Genomic DNA, 25,611 nt, shown 5'->3' on the forward strand with positions numbered 1-25,611 from the left:
TGTACCTCAGTGAACTGTCCAAAACCAACCTGTGGGATGCTCCTGCCAGGGAGGGCTCAGAGCCAGGCCCTGCTGGCTGCAGCAGCTGGCCCAGCACAGCCTTCCCTGCATCAGATTTGGGAGGGCAGGGGGAACATGTCCCAAGCGATGATGCTCCTGCCACTCTGAGCTCTTCATTTGCACCACTTTTGGTCATTAAGGAAAGGGCAAGGGGTGACAAACAGGGCAGCAAAGGGAACAAGAGACTTCTTGTACAGGAATTCATACCTAAACATCATTCAGAAGGGAAACAGTGAGTCCATTCAGAGAAAAGCTACACTAGAATTTCTCTGCAAGAAGCTGAGAACACAAGGACTCTTGAAACACCTCATAACAAACATTCATTTATTGTTTATTTCCCCCATATGAATCAACCATCTCAGAAATTCCATCACACACAGGGCAGAAAAAGGTTATGTACAAGAGGGACATACATCCCCAAAATAAGATGCACAGATTTATCATGGAAACCAAGAGGGATGGGAGAGGACAAAACCAAAAAACAAGGACATTGCAGTCAGACTTTGACTTTCAGTTACACAAGAGATCTCTATCTCCATGTAAATGGGGTTTTCAACTATTAAATAAATGGCATCTTAAAAATAGAATATTTGACAATTTCAACGCATGTATTATTATTTCTTTTAAATAAATATTGCGTGGAAATGATGCTGCTTTGCCACCATAGCTGCCTCCGTTCTTTCTGGGATTAAACAATCACCCCTGGTTTTCCTTGGATTAATGGTTTGCTTCTGAATGGCAAATGCTATTTCCTCCACTGCTACGTTTTGATTTCTGGTTTTATTTCATTTTTGTTTGTTTTTTTAAAGGCCTCAATCGGCCCAGGTGAAAATTATGAGCTTTCTTCCAAACCCTCTGCAGGCCTCTGACCTGGCTCAAGGTTGAAATATGATGGCTTTCCTTAAAATTTCCTATTATGTGAACAGTCTTTCCCTGTGTCCTGAAACAAAACCTAGCTTCCTGCTGTGGAGTGATGCTCCCACAGATTGCTTTTGAGCTGAGAGCCCCCAAAGAGCCCCCACATGCCTGGGACACAAAGTGCCTGTGATGTTCTTCCCCTCAAAGCCCAGGGGAGTTGGTCCTGGGAATGGGAGCAGCCCTCACACAGCCACTCCTGCACAGCAGCAAGCAGCTCTGCTGGCAGCAGGGAGGGACATGGATGCACACAGCAGGGGAGTACCAGGACACCCCTGTCCCTGCTGCCCCTTATGCTTTCCCCTCACACTCGGCTACGGTTCCTGCAGGTTCCCACAGTGGTTTCCAAGTTCAATAAAGCTTTCATCTTCCCTCCTCCTCCTCCTCCTCAGCTGGTGACCCTAGAAATAGCTTTGTCTGAAGACAAAGTCCAAAGGTGGCATCGATCCACCAGCCTGGGATCAAGTTCCAAAGTGCACATCAGCCTCCAGGCTGGCTGCCCATCCCCACACTTCCTGAGAACAAAACAGTTAATGCTGAGCCCTTCTCCCACCCTGCTCACTCTGAGCAGTCGCTGCTCCAGGGGGGAGGAGTGCAAGCAAAGCTTGATAGGTAAAATGGGGAGGGGGGACATGGATCTTCCTTCCACTTGTTAGGACAGCTCATCCCTGAAATGCTCTGAGGTTTTTAACAAAGTGAACGTAAAAGGCCAATCCCTTCAAGGTGCAGAAAGGCACAGCCATGATCCTGGTGGTCGTGCCCTGCCAGGGAAGGTGACAGGAGAGATCCCCTGTGCTTGGGACCAGCACACTCACATCATCTCTCCCAGAACCAAGAAGAGCCCAGGCTTCCCTATGGCAGGGGCCACTTGTACAGAACCTGCTTTTGGAAATGCAAACCTTTTGCTGATATATATTCACTGTCCATTTTCATGAGTCTCAAACCCATGAGCAGGTATGTTACAAAGGGGGTACTTATGCACCTCTGCAGACCTGTTCCTCCCTAACCATGAAATTATGTGGGAAAGGGAGCTGATTCTTTCTCATAAACACAATTATTTTGGGGTACCATCCTACTCTTCTCCAGTCCCAGGGGTCTGTGAGAGTGGGTGAGGGATGTGAGAGGGGACCAGTGGGCTAAGGCACACTATTGCGCATGAGGACGGCAGGATGCTGCTGTCACACCACAGGGAATCTTTGGGGAGAGAAGGGTGTCATCCCACTGAATACACAAATACCATGGGTGCTGCCCTCACTGATACTGTGACAAGGAAAATAATGCTTGGAAACAGCTCATTATTCCCTTTCTTGTCCCCTTGACAGGTTTCTAAGTCACTGGGCCCATCCTATGGCATGGCTGAGAGAACACAGGAGTTGTCTCCCATACAAAGAAGACTCTACTTTGGTACAAATCCTGCTCTTAGATATTCATCAAGACCCTCAATGGTTTCAGGCAAATATCCAAATGCAAAATTTATCTTATGTTCCACATTCAGCCACTTAATCCCTCCTTAACCAGAAGCAATTCCTTCCCGTGGAAGGTCTCAGAACAATGTCCAAGCAATCACAGTGAACCAGTGCAGCTTTCCACCCCCACCCACTGAAATGACAAAAAAATCAGCCCCACAAAGAATCCTCATGGTGACATCTCTCAGCAAAGAGGCAGAGCTATTCCAAACACACCATGTAGTTCTGCCACCCCAACTGTGTTTGGCTTGCAAGGCTCGAGCTGAGCCAGCCCCTCAGTAACACAGCTGGAGTGCCCAGGGCATGGATGACAGCGCAGCAAGGAGGACCAAAGTAGTGATGACTTGAAAAGAACACTTGCAGCACTGAAGGCAGTGGCTTCCTCAGTTTTGTCAGCTGGCTGACAAAAGCAGGAGGGTGAGGCTGGAAAGCAGGCAGAGCAGATCCTTTTGCTGCTTTTCCTGTAACATAACGCTGTTGGGTGCTTGACAAGGCTGCTACTTGCTCTCTGAAGAACAAAGACACCAAAGATTGCATCTGTGCTTGCAAAAGCAACTCCTCTGGCATGTTGTCTGGGCACACAACTGCTGCAGACTGTGGGATGTTGCATAACCACCTCTGGAGGCAGATTTCCTTCTTGTCAGCATCATGTGCAATTATTGTCCTGCTGGTTATTTGTAAAAGAAATGTTTATAGACCATCAATACATCGGGCCATTCAGACAATTCATTGCACTTCGTAGTTTTAAAGGAAGGTGCCATCCTCTGTCTCTTCTTTTTCAAGGTAGCAAAGTGCTACCCTAGAAAAACACAGTTCAAGGGTTTTCCAGTGTAGCCAGATAACTTCCAACTTTATTTAAAATATTTTCCCTTGCAGGTGCTTTGTATTGAACAATTAAAACAAAAATTAACCTGTTTCTGAGGCTTCAAAAGTGCAAAAAAACTTCAAGGTATTTAACCACCTGGAGAACCAGTTAAGGCATATTTGCTTCCAGTCTCAGCCACTGTAATCCCTGTCTGATGTAGTGTACCAGGTCTGTCAGGCTGCTGGTCAGTGCCAGAGCACTCGTCGCTCTACTGAGTTCAGCAAAAAACTCTGGGGAAAAAGGGAGAGAGAAGAAAACATTTGGTTGGTTTCATATGCCAGGCACACCTGACAGGCGAGGAGTGACTGCACAGTCAGCTGGCCAGTCCTGCTAAACAGTGCAGGCAACAGGAAAACATTCACACACACTGAAACACCTCCTCATGTCCTCACTTTAAAGGACACAGAGACTCCGTGGTAGGGCAGCAAAAGTTTGGGTGTTTGCACCACAGTCTCTGCTTCAAGTTTCTCCCAAATTCTAAACAGAACAAATTTGAGTGTCTTCCTGAGCAGCACCCAGAAGCACACACAGCTGTGGCCCCTTTCCTTCATCCATCCTCAAACCTTGGAGATATCTGGATTTCTCTATTTGTGCAGCTTGCCAGGCTATATACAGCTCTGGTTTGGATTGCTTTTAGCCGAGCATGTCAGGCAGATCTCACATTCCTCCCATCCCACCAGCAGCTCCAGGCATCCCACCCCTCCTCCTGCACAGGAGGTGGCTCTGGCAGCACACCTGACCCTGCTGTGAGGGGCTGGCAGGCTGCAAGCCCTGCTCTGGGCTGGCAATCATCTGTGCAGGTGACCATGAGCTGTGGGACATTCTCACACCTGTTCCTTTGCAGTCACCTTTCCAAGGCATTCCTGCATGACCTGCCTCCCACTAACACAGGCCCAATCCCTCACTCTTCAGCTCAACCATGTTGCTAAACAGCTTTTCAGAAACTGGCCATTCTCAGCTCTCCTTTCTGACATCCAAAGATTGAAGCTAGAGGCGGAAAAATTCTACTTGGCTGTGCAAGGAGCTCTTCAGAAGCAGAGTGCACAACACTTCCTTTCTAATACTTGCCAATGCAGAAGGCAGGGAACACATTCCCTCTGATTTTCCTGCTTTTGTTTACAGAATCCATGCCCTCCATGGGGAATAGGAGGAATTCAAAGCCCCTATCTGAGCAAACAGAAGATAACCTGATCTGTCAGCACAGCATCATGTGAAAGGAGAGGGACTTCACGTCCATGCCTGCAGCCTCAGCTTGTCCTTGCAGGGGGAGATCAGAGCAGGAAGACAACCCTGTTACAGCCTCGTGATCCACAGGGCTGCTCTGAATTACAGTGAGGAGCTGGCACCTGGCAGGGGACCCTCCAGAGGGCACTTCAGCTCTGCACCAGTGACTTGGACAGCAGTTACAGCTCACTGCTTCCCAATAGCTCAGGACTTCCCTGCTTATAAGATCCTGATAGCTAGAGGCTGCTGCTCTTTCTTCCTCTTCTTATGTCCTATGAATTGCATAAAAGAATCAAGGATGTGGCCTTTTTTGTTCATTTTGTGTTTTCACTCTGTACCTCTTTGTATATTACACTGGTTAGCAGTAAGTTCCAGGTCTGAAATGCTTCCAACTGTCCTGAACAGTGACACCACCACCAAGCCTACATGAGTATTTACAGGTCTCTGCACAGATCCAATACTCTCCACAGAGTATTTAGTACCCAGTCATCGTCCCCCTACGTCAGGACCAGCCACAAGAGCACGTTTTGAATTTAGTCTTGACTGATGCAAGGCTGTGCTCAGGCTGCCCTCCCACACATTTTCCTCCATGACTCATTCCTCTGGCTTATTAGCACCATCCACTGCTCCTATGTGCCAGTCTTTTATCAGCCTTTTGAGGACAGAATCAAAAATGCCACACATGAACTGCTGCTGCAGGCACAGATTTGCTCAGAGGACAGCCAACAACCAGTTTTTTATTCAAAGGTGACTTGGAAAGCCTTTTGATTTTCAGCAACCGCCTCATTGGTGTGAGGATTTTTAAAGCCTTCCAACAATCCAGCCAGGCACATTGTGCTTATTTTCTTTTGCAAGTTTGCCAACAGGTCATGGCAATGCATCTCTTCACCCACACTAGCTCACAAAACTTTGTGTTGTATGGAAAATGACACTGCTGAGGCCATGTGGGATGACAAGGTCACAGGCTGGACTGCACCCACCCTGTGGCTTTTGTGTAAAAACCACTGCTTGAACCAAATGACAATACAACATTTTTAACAACAAAACTGTAAAATAAAAAAGTTGCAGCAATTCTAGGAATTGCTCCTGGCAAATACTGGGCACGTGCCCAGCAAGGACTCAAATTCAAGTGCTGCTCAGCTTCTCTGTTAGGCAGAAAAGCCAGCTTCGCCATTTTCAAGACAAAATGACCTGGAAATTTAACAAAAACTAAAACACAAGGCTACAGGCCAAAATGATACTTTTAAACCCACTCAGAAAAGCACAGTGCCCCAAAGAGAAAGACAGAAAAAACCCAAACCCTTTATGGTTCTTGTGTTACCACCAAGCAAGTTGGCTGGTTTCCTGCACTCGACACCCTCATGCCTTTGCTCTTGGACATTTGAGGATGCCAAGAAAACCTTTTAATGGGAACACTCATCAATATATCACCATCAAGTATCTCTGCCAATATGCCCTGGCAGAGATATTCAACATATTTCACGCTTTGAACTTTAGGTATGGTGCTTGCTGCACTGAGTGTCAGGATTGAAGCAAATAGACACATAACCATGACACATGAGCCAGAAAAAACAAAGGGCAAAAACTTACCTTTATTCTTCCTGGCCAGTGCATCAGCCTTTTCCCAAATTTCATATGCATGGAGGATATAGGAGGTGATGTTGACATAGGAGGAGGTGACACTGGAGATGTGACAGGAGACAGTGACAGTAGAGCCAGCGCTGTTGCCAACACTGCTGTGGCCAACGCCGTTGCTATCATTTGATCCTGGCTGAGAACTCACAGATCCAGCAGGAGAGGGTATTGGAGAAAGAGGAGAAGGCAAGCCTGTGCTTCTGCAGCAGAAAAGAAACACCATCATAAACATTCAGCTTCAGAGCTAAACATCTTTCCACAAGGCTGCCTCATGCCAGGAGCTATCCAGTGTCACCCAGGCCTGCAGCATGGAGTGGACTGCTGAAAAGTGAGATGTGTTCAGCTACAGCACAAGCAATTGTACCTCGAGGGCAAGACCAAGTTTTTGGAAGTGATTTAGAAGGACTCTACTCAACAAGAGAAAATGTGGGACCAGACACTGAAAAGGGCCATCCATCCATCTTCCAAAATCTATACCTGCTTGTGAAAGTCTTCACCAGATTACCCAAGTGTTTTCCCTAATGCCTTCCAAATCAGGCACACTGAAGCTCCCCTCCTGAGGAGGCTGGAGCTTTTGGCAGCTCCTTAGAGCAGCCAGGTCAGCCTACACACATTTATTTATAGACCCAGGGCAGATAAATGTGGTCAGCCGGCCGCCGTCCAGACACAGCCTGGCTCAGCACACCCCCACCACTTCAACCAACCTAATTTTAGTCACTGGTATGGCAGGGCTTCCACCACTGCTCTCAAGAGAACACTCACTTCTCAATGAACTATCCTGTGCAAGGTGGGCAAAAAAATGTAATTGGAATCAGCACCACTGTTAAAGTACAAACAAGCATCTCTCCACCACAAATTTTGAAAGACAAAAAAAAAAATCTTTCATTTCCTCTCTGCCACATGAAATGACCACAGAAAACAGAAAAGCTCCTACTCCTTGTCATTGAAACACAGACACATGACAACAAATTTTTAAATCTTACCTTGCAACACCTGGAGAAGGTGCTTGTATTACTCTGAAATTACTCTGCAGCAAGGAATAAAAGTCTAGTTAGTTTTGGATTGTTCAGCTGACATCAGTAACAACCACAGCCATCCAGCTGGCAGCTTAGTGATACTTGTGCCCTACCTTGAAGTGGTCATTCAGGAGTCTGGAATACCTCATTGCAGTGTCCTTTTTGTAACCAAACATTGCCATGTGCAGAATGGACTGGCAGCGCATGCTGTGGACAGAAACACACCTGAGTGTCAGTGTTTGTGCCCAGCCCTCATCAGCCTTGAGGGATGGAGGCAGGCACACCTCAGCTCTACTGCAAGATCAGGAAAGCTCAAAATTTCTCCTCCTTCTGATCATGATCAAAAAAGACTTTGTGAAAAAAAAATCACAAGGGAAAGAAAGAAACTCCAGGAAGGGCCTTCTCTGGTCTTTCATACAAACAGGTGCCCAGGCTCTCAAAGGTGCCAAAGGCTGAGTAAGTCCCCATCCAGAAGTACCTCATCCATGTTCAGCTACAGTTTCACTTACACAGCTCAAACATGGACAGCCAAATCACATTCTTTCACCTTAGGTGAAAGCCCTTATGTGCTCTCAAGTTACCAGGAGATCAAATTTTAAAGTCTGTGCCTTCTCCATGTGGTCTCTTGTGATCTCCCAGCTTACTTTAGAGATGTTTCAATTCATTCTGGTTTTTATACTGTTTTTTTTTCTGTTCCTTTATATTGTTTTTTTTTCCTTGCATAACTCTAACTCCCATTTAACTCATCCTTCCCCCCTGGAAGCAATGGACCTTTCCCTCAGTTCCAAAGCAGTGCACAAAGGAACAGAAGCGCAGTTACTCACCGTAACACTGCAAAGATTTTTCCGTGTGAAGAGACTGAGGAGTCTGCAAATGGTTTCAAAGTCATGATGAATCTAGGGAAACAGAATAAAAAGACCTTGTCAGCCACCAGAGCACTCTGAAGCCCCACAGTTTATGAAAAAACAGTGCATGCCATTTTCTTTAAAACAGTTAGAAAGTGAAGAAACCTGCTCCAAAGTCCTTAGTCCTGGCACAAGAAACTTTGTAAGGTCTTGAGCAGAGGACTGTGTGTCAAAATGCCCTCCCCTCCAAACATGCCAAACTGTCACCCTCTGAAAGCCACTTACTTGATGAGAACTATGGTGTCACTGAGTATGCTGTAAGCTGATTTTGGTTCCAGCACATCCGATTCCAAGGCAATCCCATATTCAATGAATAAAAGGGCAGCCTCCAAGTACTGAAAGGCCTTTCCAGTCTTGTCAGTCTATTGGGAAGAAAATTCTCACTTTTTTATAAAGACCAAACATACTTCTCTCAAGTATACTTGAACTCTCTTTTCTTCCTAGTTAGGCAGGATTTGAAGAAAGAAAAAGATTTCAGTCTGACCTCTGGGTGAAAATTAAAGGGTTCTCAGCAGAACACTTAATGTGATCCCAGTCTTCAGCTTTGTGGGCTCCATTTGTCTCTCTTTGCTCAATGGTTTCCTTGAGTAATTTATTATCTTTGCTTTTTTTTAGATATTGTTGTCTGATCTTGGAGGCTTGCCTCGCAGGGGGATTTCCCTCTGCAGCATTCCCTCACTTCATTTTCACAGGTAAACAGAAAGTAGCAAATGGACATTATCTGACTGAGAAAATTATCTGCCATAATTAGTAAAGCAATATGTTCCGTTGTGCACACTGTTAAACTGCACAGAGCAGAGAAAATCAGATCTGCCAAGGCCACTTCCAAGTCTCAGTCACCAGCAAATCAATAACTGCCTGACTTTTCAAACTGTCTTAAAACTAACTGTTCCATCTGTTTTCCAAGGATGCTTTTATAGCTCTTAGCAAAGCCCTTGACAATGCCAGTCCTGAATCCCATTTTCTAGATGTGTTTGCATCCCAGAGAAACATCTGACTATCTGGCAAATAAAGACAGCCTCCCAACACATGACTGACACACTCCAGGTATGGAGTACGAAGTCCTGGTAGCCAGTGAACCTCACTCCCACCCACACAGGTACCAGGGCTGAGAGCAGGAGCTGGTCAGCATTCCCAGCACAAGGTCAAGACTTACCATTGCATCAGCTTTGTGCTTCAGCCTCTGGGCCTGTTCAATGTAGTATTCCTTTGACTGTTGCCTAAATTGGGGACAGAGAGGAAAAACACATGAAAAAGGATAGGATAAATATCAGTTTTACTATCTTATCTAGAGGATGCTATGGGTTGATTGATTTCTTAAAAATATATGTTGGAATAATATTGAAAATTTACATTTGGAAATAAAAAAATACCAAAGGTAGGGCTTCCATGGGAACAAGTTAAATTCCTCATTTCCATGGAAAGACAGTAGTTATATCATCTATCATTCCTCAAGTACAGACCCATAAATAAATTTTAATTTAAACAAAGTAAATTTGGCAGCAACCACACACTTATCTGAGACCAAAACTTGTATTCAAGTTACTTGCTTAAAAGAGAAAAGGTCCCTAATTTCCAGAGCAGCTTCCCTCAAACCAAAACTGTTGTAAAACTTTGCTTGTAAACCTTTACTTTTACTTTGGGTGGCATGAGAAGGCAGTACAGGACAGATCTCACACATCTCTCCCCTCTCTTTCCTCCCAAAGAAGTGCTCAGGAAAAAGCAGAACCCAGAGTGGCCTCATGGCCAGCCCTGCCTCATGCCTTCAGAAAGTAAAGATGAGGGGTGTCAAACAAAAACTTACTTTTCAAACTTGATCAGAGGTCTCCTTGGCTTAGAGGTACCATTTGGCATAGAAGGCACTGGGAAAGGCTTTGTGACATCACCTACAGATCCCTGGAAAAGGGCAGAGATAAAGCTTGTTAGAGAAATATGCCTAAACCAATTCCAAACCCTGGCTTTCCTAAATTTCAAGTGAAAATGTTTATCTGTCCCAAGCATAGTCTATTCTCCAGGCTCTCTTCCTCTTGCTTCTCACCTGACTGCTTGTCATGCCTAACACCATTCAAACTTCTCCCAAGCTCAGAGAAATTCAGCAGCAGGTTTCCTTGCACAATGACAAAGAGGGCAGTGAGGCTGCAAGCAGCACAGCTCTCATGTCCTCTAGCCAAGGCAGAATGATAAGATCTATTCACACTTATTTCCACCTTAACCACACAATAGCTGATTCCCCATTACTAACTACAGGGAAAAGGAAAAAGCAAGCAGATAGAGCCAGCTAATAGTGTCCACAGTCTGGCTTAACACACACAGAGCAACATCCCAGACCACACGCCCAAGCCTCCAGTAAACAGCCACGTAACCAAATTTTGTAAGCCAGAAATGCAAATAATCAGCTGCAAGGATCATGAACCATTTTGTAAACAAGCTATAAAAGCTTACACCTGGGTTGTAGTCAATGCCACAGGTTGCTTGTTTTCTTATTGTTAAGCAATCCTCTCTTTCTTTTTGTAAGCACACTTATGTTCACACCAATACCATCAGTGTTGTATAAGCAGTTGCCTGCAGTCTAAAATGGTAATTAGGATAAACATGACTCTCATGCCTTTGGAGCTTACAGAGTATGTTTCTGAAGAGAATCACATATCACCCATGTTGGAGGGAACATCCCACCACTTATCCTGGATACCTACTTTGATGCCCTTGGACAGTTCTGTATGATTTCCCTCCACTTTCCTGCGCTTGGCAAACGAGGGATCCTTGTGGTTGCTCTTGTTCTTGGCAGGGTTATCAATGGCAGGCAGCTCATCAGTCTCATTTCTGGGTCTCTTTTGGGTCATCTTGGCTGACTTTGGGGCAGGTTGTGCAGCAGACATGGATGGCAGTGGTGGGAGCACATCTTTCTTCTGGCCTTCACATGAAGCTTTTGATGCTCTGGAAATGGGAAGCAAATTCATGAATACGGTGTACATACAATGTAGGGATTTTTAACAAACTTAGTTACATCATGTGCCAATTCTGTTTAAACTCTTCTGGAAGTGGGAGATGACTTGTTAATACAAAGAATTCAACAAAAGTGAAACAAAACTTTAGGGGCTTCATTGTGCTTTAGACAGCAAATGTTCACCTACCACCAACATACAAGCAAGCTGCTTTACAAGTAGGAATAAGTCTCAGAACTTGTCCTTGGAGCTAACACTTGTAACCAGAACATCAGGACATCATTGTAAAAAAAGCATGCCTCCAATCCAGTGCCTTTTCACTCAGTGAGGAAAGTGATTACAGTGAAAAAAATCCCTGGGACAAATCACCCAACAAGGCAAATGAACTGCAGCCTTGCCTGCCTCTCCCCCTTTTGGTAGATAGTATTTTCTGTGGTAAGAGATACTCACCCTGACACTTGATCCTGTATGTGCTTTGATAATATTAAGCTGATTCCTCCTTTAAGGCTTGCTAGATCAACTAGACAACACTCACAAAGTTGAGAGAGACTTAATATGCTGTGCTTTTAAATGGCAGAGATTACCACATTTAGTAACATTAGATTTCTGATCATCTGAAGTTAGGATGAGCAGCCCTAAGTAGCACCAAATAATTCTAAATTTCGTTTCACCACTGCTCATTTACATATTTTTATTCAGTTTCTCAAAGTTTCCAAGGAAACTCTGAGCAGGGAATCCCAGCTTGTGGACTGAAACATCAGAAGAGGAGGAAATGAAGTTTAACCAGTGAGGAGACTGAGGTGTGATGGTGCACATCCTGCCTCATTCTGCTGTGTGTGGGGCAATCCTTTCCCCTCTTCCACCACACACTTTTCCCATGGTTTGGTCCCCACTCACACCACACATATGCTCTCAAGCTTCTCCACCTGGGCACAGCTGATGCTCCACAGAGCACAGAACCATCACCTGACCCACCCAAGTGCACTCTCTTCCCAAAAATGCATCCTATTCTTCCCAGTCCAAAAGCCAGAACATAACTAAAACAGGTGCTCATTTTCACTGAGAAAAAGAGGAATAAGCCCCAGAATTAAAGCTCTTGCATGACTACCACAGTTCAAATATCCCTTCACCCAACTAAATGGCAGTCCCAATTCCTCAGTGCTTCCAGAGTGCGTCGGTGTTTTCTCTTCAGAAAAGCAGTTTACTCCTATTGTCAGGACACAAACCTCAACACTACATACCAGTCCAAGCCAACACCTCAAATTCAAGCCACAAGCAAGCAGGAATTGAATGCAGTAGCCCATGACTGAGGCATGAGTCTCCCCTCTCGGGAACACTGCCCAGTTGGAAACATGCTCTTGGAAGCAGTCACTGGAGCAAAGGGCTAGCCAGAATGCTGGCAGTGCTCTGCTATGCAAATGACAGGGCAAGCTCCAGCAGAGCTACCAGAAGCACTGCAAATGCTACACTAGGACAAAAAAGAGGAATTCTGGTCACAAAGGCCACCTGAAATTGCAGACAGTCAGGACTCAAAAGGCACATTGGTTTTGTGTCCACTGGGTCACTTAGGAAAACAAGGCAAAGACAAGAGGATGACTTTATGGAGAAGGAAATGCTCACTGCCCTTACCCACCCACACCTACAGAGCTGCTTTCTGGACTGGTTGCTTCCAGGATGTAAAGGCAAATCTGCTGTAGATCAGGTTTCAGAAGGAAAATTATGTTAGAAGCAAACTCATGAGTATAAGGATAGGAGATATAGTTCCTTGATCTTAGCTGTTTAGGAAAGATTTGGATTTATACATCCTTCTGCCATTCCACCACTGTATACTCACTTCAATTTACTGGAGTCTTTGTTAGCTGAAGACTGCAATAATTTGGGTTTTTTTTCAGATTTCATTTTCTTCCTATCAGTCTCCTCCTTCTCTCCCCTCTAATAGGAAGGAAAAAAAAAGGAAACATAAAATCACTTAGGTTTTCAAAGTTCACATAAAATACAGACCAACACAGCTAAGTTTGATTGAGTCTGGTTAAAAAAAAAAAGAAAAGATATTGAAACCAAAAGATTGCAGACCCACAGCACAGAAGATACAGATTGCAAGCTCACTGACAAGTAATCTAAAATGACATTTTATCTAATTTTGCTTGGATAGATTAATTGCTTTGCAGTGGCAGGGATGGGACTGCTAAACCTGTTGCTACTAACAATAATCAAAAGCAAGGCACTTTCATGTGAGATACTCCACACAGGTACTCCAGATGTGCAGAGGGTTTGGTTTTTATCACCAAGATGCTGATACAGGTGAAATTTTAAAGCACCAGTAACCTGGGGACCCCAGAGCTGATACAGCACTGCAGGGGGGTGTCACCAGAGAGGAGCAGAGGGGCACAATCCCCTTCCTCAGCCTCCTGACCACACATCTTTGGATGCAGCCCAGGCATGTTTGGCTTTCTGGGCTGCAAGCACACACTGCTGGGTGGTGTCCAGCCTCCCATCCAGCGGAGCCTCCCGCTCCTTCTCCGCCAGCGTGCTCCCAGTGAGTTCTGCTCCCAGCCTGTCCTCATGCCTGGGACACAGCCAGCTTTGTGCCACTCACAGGGCTGTGCTGTGACACAGAGTCTGTCTGGCAGGGTGCTCAGGACAAGGCTCCAGCACTGAGATCACATCCCTGCACTGTGTTCCAGGTTACCTGACCCAGCTGGGTGCTGTGAGACCTGAGCCCCCGAGGGTACTGATGCACTGACAGAGCTGACAGCGAGGCCCTCAGGGGGTTTCCCTGCAGTCAGGCACTGAGATTGCAAGAGAAGACATGTCTAACCTCAAATAGCTCCTCTCCTCTGTCTCTTAGACAGACTGGCTGCCTGTTTCCCTTTGTCCCATTGCTCTGCTAGAGCAGAAATTTCTGAGGTCTCTCAAGTTTCTTCATGATTTTCCTTCTCAATTCTCCCTCACAACTACAGGAAATTCATAAAATGGTGAAAGTAAATTAAACCCAAACCAAGATTATTCACCTACCCATGCTGAGACACCTGCTCTGTGAGGACCAATAAGGGACCCAGGGACTGAAATACCCAAAGGGAATACCCATTCCCCACAGGGTCTGCAGCCAACTCTTTGTGCAGCTGACCCAGCTGGCTGGAGGTATATTCATAGTCTCCTTTGGAAGTCAGCTTTTCAAAAAACACTTGTGAGCAACAATCACCTCAGTTAAATAAAGGGCTGTCTTGTAATTCAAGGGAAAGCCACTGTTACAACTGGTTTTATAGTCTGAGAAAACCAGGATTTCAGAAAAACAGAGCAAAAATATATTCTAAAATACTAAAACGTGTTTGACAGCTTACAGGGCTTTTAATTTGCTCAGGAGGGGATTTGTGACCAACAAGAAACATCTGCAGACAGTTTTGATTCCCATTCCCCTTGATAATAGCTTTACAGAAGGATAATGGCTCTACTTCCAGCCTATGAAGTGGGAAGTCCACATAGGCTTTTCAAACATCACATCAGTCCTTGCACAAACCCAGCTCCCACTCCATCTCTCACCTTCTTTGCAAGGGACTCCTCAGGAGTGTCCGTGGCTTTCCTCTTCAAGTCCTGCTTCCTCACATCAGGAAGGTCCTTGGTCTCTGCTTTCCTCTGGTGCCCATTTTTCCTGGAGGGCTGAGGGACTTTTTCCAGGTGACAGAGATCTATTTTCACCACGAGGTGCTCACGGCTTGGGGGATCCCTCACTGGTGAGAGCAACTTCTCCCCGAGAGGCAAGGGCAATTTCTCCTGGTGCAAATCCTGAGGCCTGTGCCTGCTGGTCCTGATGGGGGCTGTGCCCTGAGGAAGGGGACTGAGAGCATCACATGCCTGGGCATCTCCCATGAGCCTGGGCTCCAAGAAAGGTTTGGCCTTGGCCTGGTGGGAGCCTTTATCCTTTTTTTTCTCAGAGGGCTCTTGAAGTCCTGGTTTCGGGTCTTTTCTGTCATTGGATTTTGTCTTCGCTGTTTTTTTGACTTTTGGCTTGTCCCTGAAAGACTGGTCTGTGAGCTCCAAAGGAGCAGGCTCACTCTCCACCTTCAGGCCCCTCCTGGGCCCCTCGTGCACCAGGGGCTTGCTGGGCCCTTTGATCCCCACGGTCTGCCTGGGCGAGGGCTCCTGGGCGCGCGCAGGAGCCTTCTGGCAGCTGCCTTTGGTCGGAAGAGGAGCCTCCTGAGGAGCTCTGGCCACTGGGCTCTTGTGAGGAGGCTCCCTCAGCTCAGTGTGCTGCTGGCAGGAAATGCTGCTGCTGCCCTGCTGCTGCCCCTTGCCCTCCTCACGCCCATCCCCTCGGGCAGTGTCACTGGGGCTCTCTGCTGGCACTGCTGCTGGGTTCACCTTGGTCAGCCAGTTGTCCAGCTGCCACTTATTAGAAGTTGGTGGCTCGGGCTGTAGACAAAAAGAGAAAGGGAGGATTCAAACCTGATGCCTTTATGGGCTGTTTCCATCCTAGCCCAGCTTACCAGAGCCCTAAGACTGTTGCCTAGAGGCCTCAAAGTGTTTGCTTTTGCATGTGAAGAACTGACTATAAACAAACAGGCCATGCACATGCTAACTTACTCCAGAGTATCATGGATGAACAGTTGGCTGAATAAAAAAAGGACAGAAAGGTCAATGTCAAGTAGCTAGGACTTCATCAGTATTTTAAGGACAAACCAGGCAGAATTTAGTAAAAGATGAGAAGTATAACATCTTCTTGCAAAGACACCACTTCACAGTGGGCAAAGTCTGTAACTCAGCTGCTGGAGGGCAAAAAGTATTAGAGTGAGATGGAAAGATAGGCAGTCTCAAAGCTTGTTTTTCACTTCTCCCTGTTCATGCACTTCTAAGGTGAAAAGAAAGAGAGCTACAGCTGAAGGGAGGAAAAATAAATTACAAGGGGCTTTGTAAGAGGACCTCAAACTGCCAGTGGATTGTTTTGCATCAGCTGTGGTCTGCAGACACATGCAGCCATGTACTTCCCAGTCACCTGAGAATGTTTTGCAAGCTGGAAGAACTGTTTAAAAGCATGAGCACTTCTACAGCAGATTTTTTTTAAAAATGCATGGTCTCACAATTATGAAAGTTTAAGGCACCAAATTCTGTTTGTCTGCTTTTCCCAATAAAAGCCTCAGAAATGCCAGTGCAGCAGTATCCAAGCCAAATTCAACAGCAGCAAGACTAAGCATATTCCAGCCCTTTCTGGAGGTCTGATCCCTTCAGCTGCAACCTGGGAGAAGCTGAATCTGTCAGTCAGACACAGGAGCTCCAGGGAGGCAGCAGCTCCTCTCAAATTATCAGGAAACTGCTCTCACCCTGACACTGCCCATAAAGGCACCCAGAAATCCTGCACAGGAAGAGGTGGGCCCCAAACAGCCCAGCTGTGCTTTCCCTCTGTGCCTCCTCTTGTCTCCCCAGTGAAGGCACTGATTCCTCCAGGACAGCTGGACAACTGTGCCAAAGGACATGGGGGATGCAATGCCCAACAAAGGCTGGGCATCTGAAAGCCTAATTATGTTGGTAGTAAGGGTAACTAAGGTTGACAAACTCTAGAATGGAAGCCAAGGGCAAGAAAAGTTGAGTGACGCAGCAAAGATGTCAAGGGGACACCTGCTCAGTGAGAGTGTTGCAGGTCCCCTGCCCTGAGTGCCTTTGGCAGCAGAGTGAGGCACAGGGCTGTGGGAGCCCCCCTGCCTCCCCTTTGCATTCACCTGAGGCGCCGGTGCTCCCGGGGGGTCGCTCGTGTCACTGTCACTCGAGGGGCTCTCTGTCTCCGAGTCTGAGGAGCTCTCTGAGTCACTGGTGCTCCCTGACTCCGAGCTGCTGGAATGTGCTGATGCCACACTCTTGGGCTGGGACTGTAAGGAACTGCAAGGCCACCATGAGATAAAATTAGAAAGCAGTATGGCTGAAGGTTACTTACTTATTATATTGAGAGTTTTATTCAGAAACAAAAACTGAAACCCCATTATTTTGGCACTGAGATGAGAGGGGAGAAGGCAGAGAAATACATTAGCATACTCAAAAAATAAAGCACCAGAATACAAAATTGCTGGAAATAATAAAACCTTCAACTCCAACCCAGTCAAATATGTAGCAGGATGCCACTACCACAATGAGGAGCTGCATTTTGCCAACCAAAGTTTAAAAAATACTGAAACTGCCCAGTGCTTTTCTGAAAAACCCAACTCTCAAAATGAAAAACTTCCAAGAAAAGTGAACAAGGCAGGAACATATACTTCAGGATGGTTTCTGTTTTTTCTCTTCTCCCTCTTAAGTTTTCACTTCATCTGTGTTACTTGGTCATGCTGCTGTAAGCACTTTATTAATAGCCACATCAGACAGGAGCATTTCTTGCAACACCCTGCTCTAACAAAAAGTGTTTTCTCCACACTGACAATGGAGTGGATGGAATCAAGGAAGAGCTCTCCCTTTTATGCACAGTGCTTTTCTTTTTGAAATGGGCTTACAAAATTAAAATGTAGATATTTTAATTTATTTTTTCTACTTTGGTTTCCCACATAAGTATCAACACATTTGTATGAGTTGGAGGCAAACTCCTTGCTGATCCAAGACTGATATCATGAGAACACTCCCATTTTAAGAGTGTGCAGAGACACAGATCATGCCATTGGTGTGCTCTGCAAGTCTGACTATGTAGCCCACTCTTGTGCTTGAAGAATATACACATCAAGCCCAAAAAAATCTATGTCAGTGCTCTCACACAGGAAAAATTTTGAGCTTTTCCATCTTTCTTCCTCAAATGCTGATGTACAGCTCTTCAGTCCACCTTGAATATTGCCTCTGAGTAACAATACATGGCAAGAACTGCTTACAATCAGCTTCCTTATCAGGAGGAGCTGAAACAGCCTCAATGAGTCTTCCTAACCCTTTCCTGTTCTTTACCCACTTGGCTGTTTTGGGCTTCCTTCTGAGCTAAAACTGGACTCACATCTCACCCATGGCCACTACAGCTGAAAATCCCATTAGCTGCAGTGTGATCTATAGACACACTGGTGGAGGGGAGGAGGAGAAGAGAAAGGAGCAGTTGAGGAAATACAGTTCTGGTTCATAGGCAAGATCCAGGATACCTGGATAACTCATTTCTAATGGGAACTTTCCGGAAAACCCCACACAACTAAAGCTGACTTTCAAGAGCAGCCAGAAACCAAAGAGAAACCAGGAACCCTTACCCTCCTAGCCCACATATAAAAAGCAGTTTTGTTTTTCTCCTTATGTGGTCTAGCTAGTAGTTTGGGAACAAACCTGTACCTTGGAGGAGCAACTGAAGAAGGTGACTTTTCAACAACCTGTTTTGTTCACAAAGACAAAGAGGAGAGGGGGAGGAAAGGTTAGCTCAGAACTCAGAACAATGCAACAAGTGGTGATGTTTAAAGGGAAGTCTGTGTGCCTAGTGTATAAAACAGCTAAAACCGACTTGATCGTCACCACTCTCTTCACTATCACTGAGCTGCAGGTCGTCCTGGAGCATTCTGAAAGACAACCAGAAGATAAATATCAGCCAAGGCAGACACATTTTGAAGCAGCAGGCAGTGATAAAGATTTGGTTTGTACTTGCCAAAGCAAAACAACCTCCCCCACCTTTTCTGAACATTTGGCATGCTCAATCTATTAAACCCTATCATGACTTGAAATGAATGGTTAAAATATTTTACTACTTTTTTTTTTTTTTACTGGTACAGTAAGAGACTCTCATGCTGTCAGCCTGCATTGGGTCCCCAAGGGACAGAAAGCATCAGAAGTACCAGGAGATGTGCAAGTTCACACACACTGCTCTCAGGGACTGCAAATTTTTCTTCTGTCCCAGGGGTTCTCATTTTGCTGCTCAAGTCTCCTTTCACACATGTGTAAGTCAATGCCAAGGTCAAGCCTATCTCCCATCTCTTCTCTACTCAAGGAACTCCATTCTCCTGCACATTTCAGCAGTACTGTCAAGCAGTTCAGGTACTCAGAGCAGTTTACAAGTGGACAGGCACGAGCTCTGTTTCACTGTTGCTAGAGAAGAGAGCAGGCTGCCCACAAACATTTCCAAAAGCATCATTTAGTCCTGTGGCTGCAGGTGGTAACTACTGTTTGCAATTTTTAATTAAAATGCTGGAAGGGAAGGAGAGGGACCCAAAGCTCTCTCCCAGATTGTAATCCCCCTCTCTGGCAATTGTGCAGGCATCCCAAAGGAGTTGAAAAATAGGCAGGTAAAACCTGGCTATTCAAAAGTATAGTTATTCAAATCTTGAAACTACCTGGCAATTGACTCCTCAACCCAGATGATTATTCAAGTGTCCTTTGAAAAATGGGATCAAAAGCTTGGGAGCTGAGACAGAGATTTTAATTTTAATCAATCAGGACAAAACTCAACTCTGCTTATTTCAACCTCATTTCAAACCAAGCGCTTTCTCTGAGAAATTTTTTTGTGGCCAAAAAAGAAAAATAGGACTCTGACCCCTCATGACAACATGTTTCATAGCAAGAAAACAACTATAAATGATCCCCAGTGAACCACATCACCCTGGAAAAAGGGGGAGAAATTAGGAAAAAGTCGGTGCTTTCCTTGTTCGTTTTGACTGCCATTCCCCTGTGATCTACCCTCCACTGCCTCATTTCCTCACACACCTTCTCGCTGGAAATCACCTCTTGCCTCTTCATTTAGAGTAAACACTGAAGGGAAGCACTATGAGACACCACCTTGGAAAAGGAGAGCTCCAAATTTCCTACAGAAGGCAAACAGCCTGCAGCAATCCTGCACGAGCCAGCTCTGCTGTGGGCCAGAGCCTGAGCTCACTGCCAGACAGATGAGGCACAGAAATGAAAAAAGAACAGTGACAGCACAGGCACTCTCCACACTTCTGGGCAGCTTGGCTAAGGATCTACTGGTATCTCAATGAATCCTTTTTATTTTCTTTTACAACTCCTAAGGGGACGGAGTCCTTCAAAGATGGTAGCGAAGAAACTTTCAGGGATGGTAAAACATACTGAAAGGTTTTAAGTTTGGTTTTGGGGTGTTGTTTGTTTTTTTGATTTTGTTCTGTTTCGTTCTGCTTTAAGAATTGTGGACTAAAGACTTATTTCATTTAGAGGTGAGAGGATAATCACAGAATCATAGAATGGTTTGGGTTGGAAGAGACCTTAGAGATCATTTAGTTTCGAAACCCTGCTGTGGACAGGTTCATGCAAAGACACTACCTAGATCTCTTTAAATCTGATTTAACTGTTTGTAATAAAAAGGACTACCTTTTCCACCTTAGCTGCTGGTAAATAAAATATATCAACATAAAAGAGCACTGCAACTACTTATGCCCTATTTGGGATCAAGGAAGAACACTAAAACTTCAAGTCATACTTCTGCAATGGTAGACAAAGCCAATTTCCACAAAACAAGATTTTGACAAATTGTTAAGTAGCCTAGTTAAAGAAAATAAATCTGCCTTAATAATTTTAATGCTCCAGTTAGCTCAGGAATAATAGATGCCAAGGTTTCATTTGCAGGACCTGTTCATTTGCAGCTTATGTACACACCATTAATCTCCCTAAAGCTATTTAAAAAGAGTTCTTTTAGTGAGAGAAGTGGCACTAAAATTATTATCACTTGCCAAACAACCTCACAGAAAGCACAGGCTGGTCCCTCTCTGCTAGCCAGGTTAAAGATGCATCACCAAGAATGAGCTGGCATGTCTCCTTTTCAAAGAAGGGCTGCTTCCATTCCAGCACTGCCAGGTGCAAACTTCAGGGCTGCATTCAAGAATGAAATCCATCTGGGAAATCCCTGCACGCTCTGAAAAGCTGAATGCTTAATTTGGGCACACAGATGCCCTGGGATTTCATCTTCTAATTAACCAGCACAATCACTGTTTGTTTTCAGCCAGCTACACTTTGCAACACAAGCCACTCCAGGCAGCTGAATTTTCAGACAGTCACGTGCGCTTTGAACCGCACAGAGAGCCAGGCCTGTTGTGCCAGAGAAAACAAACACAGAAAAGAAGGGATGTATCACTTCAAGGGAAAGATGTAGAAGAAATCCTCGGGCAAACTTCACTCAGACACAAACCCAGGCCACCCTGTTCCTCCTGCTTCCACTGCCTTTGCCAACCACAGGCTCACACATCCCTTGCAGATGATCACTGGCTCTGAAGTGCCCAGCAAGGACGCTGAGCAGAGAGGGGATCACAGCTAAGGACAGAGCTCCATACTGTGCCAAATTTACAATTCTGGCCCCATGGGCTAAGGAAGGAGTCTCTTCCAATTCTTGTCTGCAGGAAAAGTCTCTTCTCTCTCTCTGCTGCCTCAAAAACTGACTAAAGGGCTAAAGGGATTTTTACAAGCAGCTGTGAACTGAAATAATGATGATGGTCATAGGGTAGCTGGGGAGGAAGGCACAGCCTGGAGCAGTTGGAACTGCTAGTTTTAGTAGTGCAATGAAAATTTTCAGACATCATTGAGGAGGAACAAACTGGGGTAGATGAAAGTGAAGCAAAATAAGGAAGAAATTAAAGGAGTACTGCTCAGCAAGATACTATCCCATGCTCCCAGTGAGTGAGAGCTCCTCTGCATTATGCTAGAACAGTAGGAAAAGGGATGTTTAACAGACCCTACAGAGCTTAAGTGAAAAATTCTACAATCTCAGCCAAGATGGAGACATGGTTTTGCTTTTACTTGTGACTAGCCCAGTTTTGTTTAGTTTTTAATTAAATGATTTGTGATAAGGAAAAGGCAAACAAGTGGAGTAAGTGTTGTAGTCTGTAGTTTGAAGCCTTCCATGGAAAAACATAACATGGAGTAACAAGATCTTTATGTATCATATGAACTGACAGACATTTAAATTTAATGGTTCAGCAAGTGCCTTGCACATGGACCCCTGAGCATTCCAGACATGGAAAGATTTCTGTTTGTTACTGAGGGCTCAGAACCTAGCAATGCTGTATTTGGCCAAGTAAATCCTGAAAGATTAATGTCAGCCCACACAAAACTGCTTTCAAGCAACTTCTGTAATTAACCTAATTAACAGATAATCACTTTCACCTACAAGGACAGCACCAAGTTATTTTATCTACCTTTTTTTTTTTTGCTTTAAAATTTCAGCCCTGTTTTTTATACTTCTTGTAGATGTAGCTTTGATAGCCCTCCCAGGCTTCAAAAGAATATCCAGGACCAATCACATTCAGTTTGGGCCTTTTGTAATTTATGTCAGTTGGATGCATTATTGTAGGCTGAAGAGCACAAAATGGTGATGTTAAATAGCCACAGATAAAAACAACAAAATACCTTTAATCTGGTGCATTAATAATTGGGATTTTTCTTCACTTTTGTTTTGGTTTTAACACAGTCATTTTAATCATGACAAGTACATTGGTATCATCAGGTTAAGAGTTGGACTGGGTGATCTTAAAGGTCTTTTCCAACCTAAATGATTCTATCATTCCATCATGAAACAATAATATTTCTGTTGGTAAAAAATCCCTGCATTGGAAGTTTTCTTAGAAAAATCAGACTGATAAAACGTTAATCTTCAGAAACATCAAGTAACCCAAAATGTAGTTCTTTCCTTTAGGTTCTTTAATTAACTGCACAGTAGAGATGTGGGCAGGGTCTGGTTACTTACGATGTTCTTGGCTGAGAACCTGGGAACGTTTCTGAAGGTGCTCCATACTGCTCTGGAAATCAAAAATGAATTGGTTGGGTTTATTTGCTTCCTTTGTAGCCTATTTTATCCTATGTTCTCTGAGCACCAGATTAGACTCATCACTTTCTTCTGGAACATAATTGTCATCAGATTATTCATCCTTCCAAATGGGATTTCCTAATGAAATACCATTTGTCCTCTGATGAACAGCTGCCTTAATGTCTAGGTAATGAATGTACACAATCTCTTATGCCATTTCTAAATTCATCACTGTTCAACACAGCACAGGAAATCACACCTCTTCATCAATGCCAATCAATTGACATGTCATGTATAACACACAACACACAAAACTATCTGTCAATAAACATATTGTGTGTATTTCCTTTGGCTATCTACTTACTCTGATCCTTTGCTACAGATCCTTCAGGTTGCAATTCCTAGGAAAAAAAGGACAAAGTGCAAATTGAGAATAAAATAAATGAGCTCTCTTGTAAGAGTTATGTACCGATGATTTGTTTTCCGTGTGTTACTTTACTGTAATAAACATTTCATAATAAAGTAGCTTGTCAAAGTGTCCAATAGTCTAAGCTGGCCTGACATAGCTTAGCATGGACAGAAATGATAACGTGCTACTATCACCAAAAACTGGTTGTTGGCACATTAGGGGTATATGCATTCTTGAAGAAATATTTTTAAAATTTCATAAGATCTGCCAAGCACGTCTGTTTAACACAGTCAGCAAATATTTCTGTTGACAAAAAGATAAAATACATTTTGTGCTTCAGCAGAGATACTTAAAATGTCTCACAAAAGTAGTTGTATATGAAGACCACAGTTACAACAAATGTCTAAGTTGCTGAAGCACTTTTTATTCACCCCCATTGTGCTTTAATTTATCTGACTACTTCTGAAGCTAATACCCCCTAACAGCCCTTACTTATAGAAGGGGGACAAAATTGGATGGAAACACATGCAAGAGCCAGAAAGCTCTCTTCTTGTTTATCAAAAGAACTGGCAGAAAGAGGGTATCTTACCTTTGTTGGGAATGGAAATTTGGAAGGCTCTGCTTTAGTAGGTGTATTAAGAGCTGTCAGGGGAGGTGGCCAAGAGCGGGTCATTTCCTGGAAAGAGATTGAGAGGAGCAGCTATCAGGAGTTTTGCTGATAGGCACAGAGATTTGGATCTACCTCTTCATGCATTTGGGCACGTTTCCCCATGGCTGCTACAAAAATAGTGATATGCATTACTAGCAGGCCAGAACACAGGCTATGCGTGGTGAAACACAAAAAGATGCCAGACTTCTAGGAGGAGTCCTTGTGCTGCAACCCCAACCAGCACGGAGTAGCCAGTGGGCACCTGTGTGCAGCTCCCCTCCAGCTCAAACACTGCCCCAACAGCGCTTCTGGAGAGCTATCGAGGCATCAGGATTTTGTAACCTCAAGCAACTGCACAGGAAGTGAATTGCAGAAGCCAAACTGTTCCACCAGGACTTCAGCATCTCAGAACAGCATTTGACATCAAGGAAGCCTCTCCTCAGGATCAGCACCACTGGCTTGGGAATCCCAGGGCATTTTCACACTGTGCACAGGGAAGAGATTCAGCCACAGCCTGTGCTGCTCATAGAGGCAGTTCTGACACAAGGTCAGACTTGCAGACTTGGCTTTACTCTGCATGAGCAGACTGGAATTACAGTGAGGGAGCAGCAGTGCCATGCCCAGGCAGGTGAGAAGGACACAGGTGTGTTCCTGCTCAGAGCCACGCTGCTGGGGCTGGCAGCACAGACACGAGGCAGCTTCTCCAGAGCCTTTGGAGGAAGGGCACTTGGGAATGGCAAACCCCTGACTTGATGCAGGAGTAGCTCTGGCTGTCTCGTATGACTTGTCAGTCTTGAACTGCACCAGACTGTATTAGACTTCTGTACTGATAGAAAGACTGATCTTACAACTCCAGCTGTATTCGAGGCTGACTCTTATCTCTACTTCTCCTCAGCACACCCCAAAACTAGTGACAGCTACATCTGCTGAGTGAACAGAAGCAGAGAGGTATCTTTTCCCCAGCCATTACCTTAAGGCATGCAAAATCTAAGCAAAGACAGAGATCTATTATTTAAGAGTACCTACCCTCAAAATTTCTTCAATGGACTGCACATCAATGGGGTTGGTTTGCTGTAAGAAGAAAGAGAGAAGCAGCATGAATTTGCTTGGGTTTTTTACCAACTGACATGAGATAGGCACACACTCAGTGAACATTTGCTTACCAACAGCTCAACAAATTTCATCGAAGCCCACCAGTAATAAAATGCTAGTCAGGATTAAAATCCCCATCAGAAGGACAGTTAATAATGCACTTCTAAAATGCCTCATTTTCAAGTCCTGGGCAGAGGTGATTGCAGATTCCGCCAGGACACTCTGCCTGGAATGAGGTAAAATGACTCAAGCAATGCCACCAATGGCAAATGGTATTTGCAAAGCTACTGGTGGTAAATGGAAAAGGGGGCATCACAGGACTTTTGGTGTTGAATAAAGCTGAAACCAGTCTGACTCATCAATCCCAAAGTTAAACATACTGATAGTGAGATAAAGATGTGGTAGACCTGGTAAAGTACTTGATAAAGGAACAAACATTCTACTGATACTACCAATAACTTATCCAAAGCTGCTCAGCTGACACAGCTGGCCTGAAGAGATCTGACAGTCAATCACTTGATACTATAAAAGCCCAGTCCCAAATTTTAATGGCAGAGGCTTCTAATGTATCCCTTCTAGGAGGGTATGTGTGCTTCCACACACTGATGTGCTCCAGCCATGGGGAACAGCACTTCCCTTCCACACATCAGCTTCTCTACTAACAAGGCATGTGTTTTAAAAGTATCTGTCATTTACATGTCCTTTCCTAACTGATATCATTAAAGGAGGCTGAAACAGAAAACAACCAAAGAGCTGAGT

At 44.7% G+C, this 25,611-nt stretch overlaps 1 protein-coding gene across 2 annotated transcripts in view; it reads right to left on the reverse strand.

The window, feature by feature from the left end:
* Positions 1-370: 370 nt before the first annotated feature.
* Positions 371-25,611, reverse strand: part of AFF1 (ALF transcription elongation factor 1) — a 67,426-nt gene continuing 42,185 nt past the window's right edge. Inside the window, exons 4-21 of one of the 2 annotated variants that reach the window (XM_077176992.1) lie at positions 24,787-24,831; positions 23,701-23,787; positions 23,067-23,103; positions 22,643-22,694; positions 18,467-18,521; positions 18,295-18,338; positions 16,740-16,896; positions 14,569-15,438; positions 12,863-12,960; positions 10,780-11,020; positions 9,891-9,982; positions 9,243-9,306; positions 8,312-8,448; positions 8,006-8,077; positions 7,295-7,388; positions 7,149-7,192; positions 6,121-6,365; positions 371-3,536 (exon numbers count right to left, since the gene is read on the reverse strand). In XM_077176992.1, the coding sequence (XP_077033107.1) occupies positions 3,415-3,536; positions 6,121-6,365; positions 7,149-7,192; positions 7,295-7,388; positions 8,006-8,077; positions 8,312-8,448; positions 9,243-9,306; positions 9,891-9,982; positions 10,780-11,020; positions 12,863-12,960; positions 14,569-15,438; positions 16,740-16,896; positions 18,295-18,338; positions 18,467-18,521; positions 22,643-22,694; positions 23,067-23,103; positions 23,701-23,787; positions 24,787-24,831 (2,556 nt within the window). In that variant the 3' untranslated portion in view covers positions 371-3,414. The remainder of the gene's footprint in view (positions 3,537-6,120; positions 6,366-7,148; positions 7,193-7,294; positions 7,389-8,005; positions 8,078-8,311; positions 8,449-9,242; positions 9,307-9,890; positions 9,983-10,779; positions 11,021-12,862; positions 12,961-14,568; positions 15,439-16,739; positions 16,897-18,294; positions 18,339-18,466; positions 18,522-22,642; positions 22,695-23,066; positions 23,104-23,700; positions 23,788-24,786; positions 24,832-25,611) is intronic. The other variant, XM_054633417.2, reaches the window with a different exon arrangement.

This window comes from Agelaius phoeniceus, chromosome 4, assembly GCF_051311805.1.
Source record: "Agelaius phoeniceus isolate bAgePho1 chromosome 4, bAgePho1.hap1, whole genome shotgun sequence".
Taxonomy (NCBI): Eukaryota; Metazoa; Chordata; class Aves; order Passeriformes; family Icteridae; genus Agelaius; species Agelaius phoeniceus.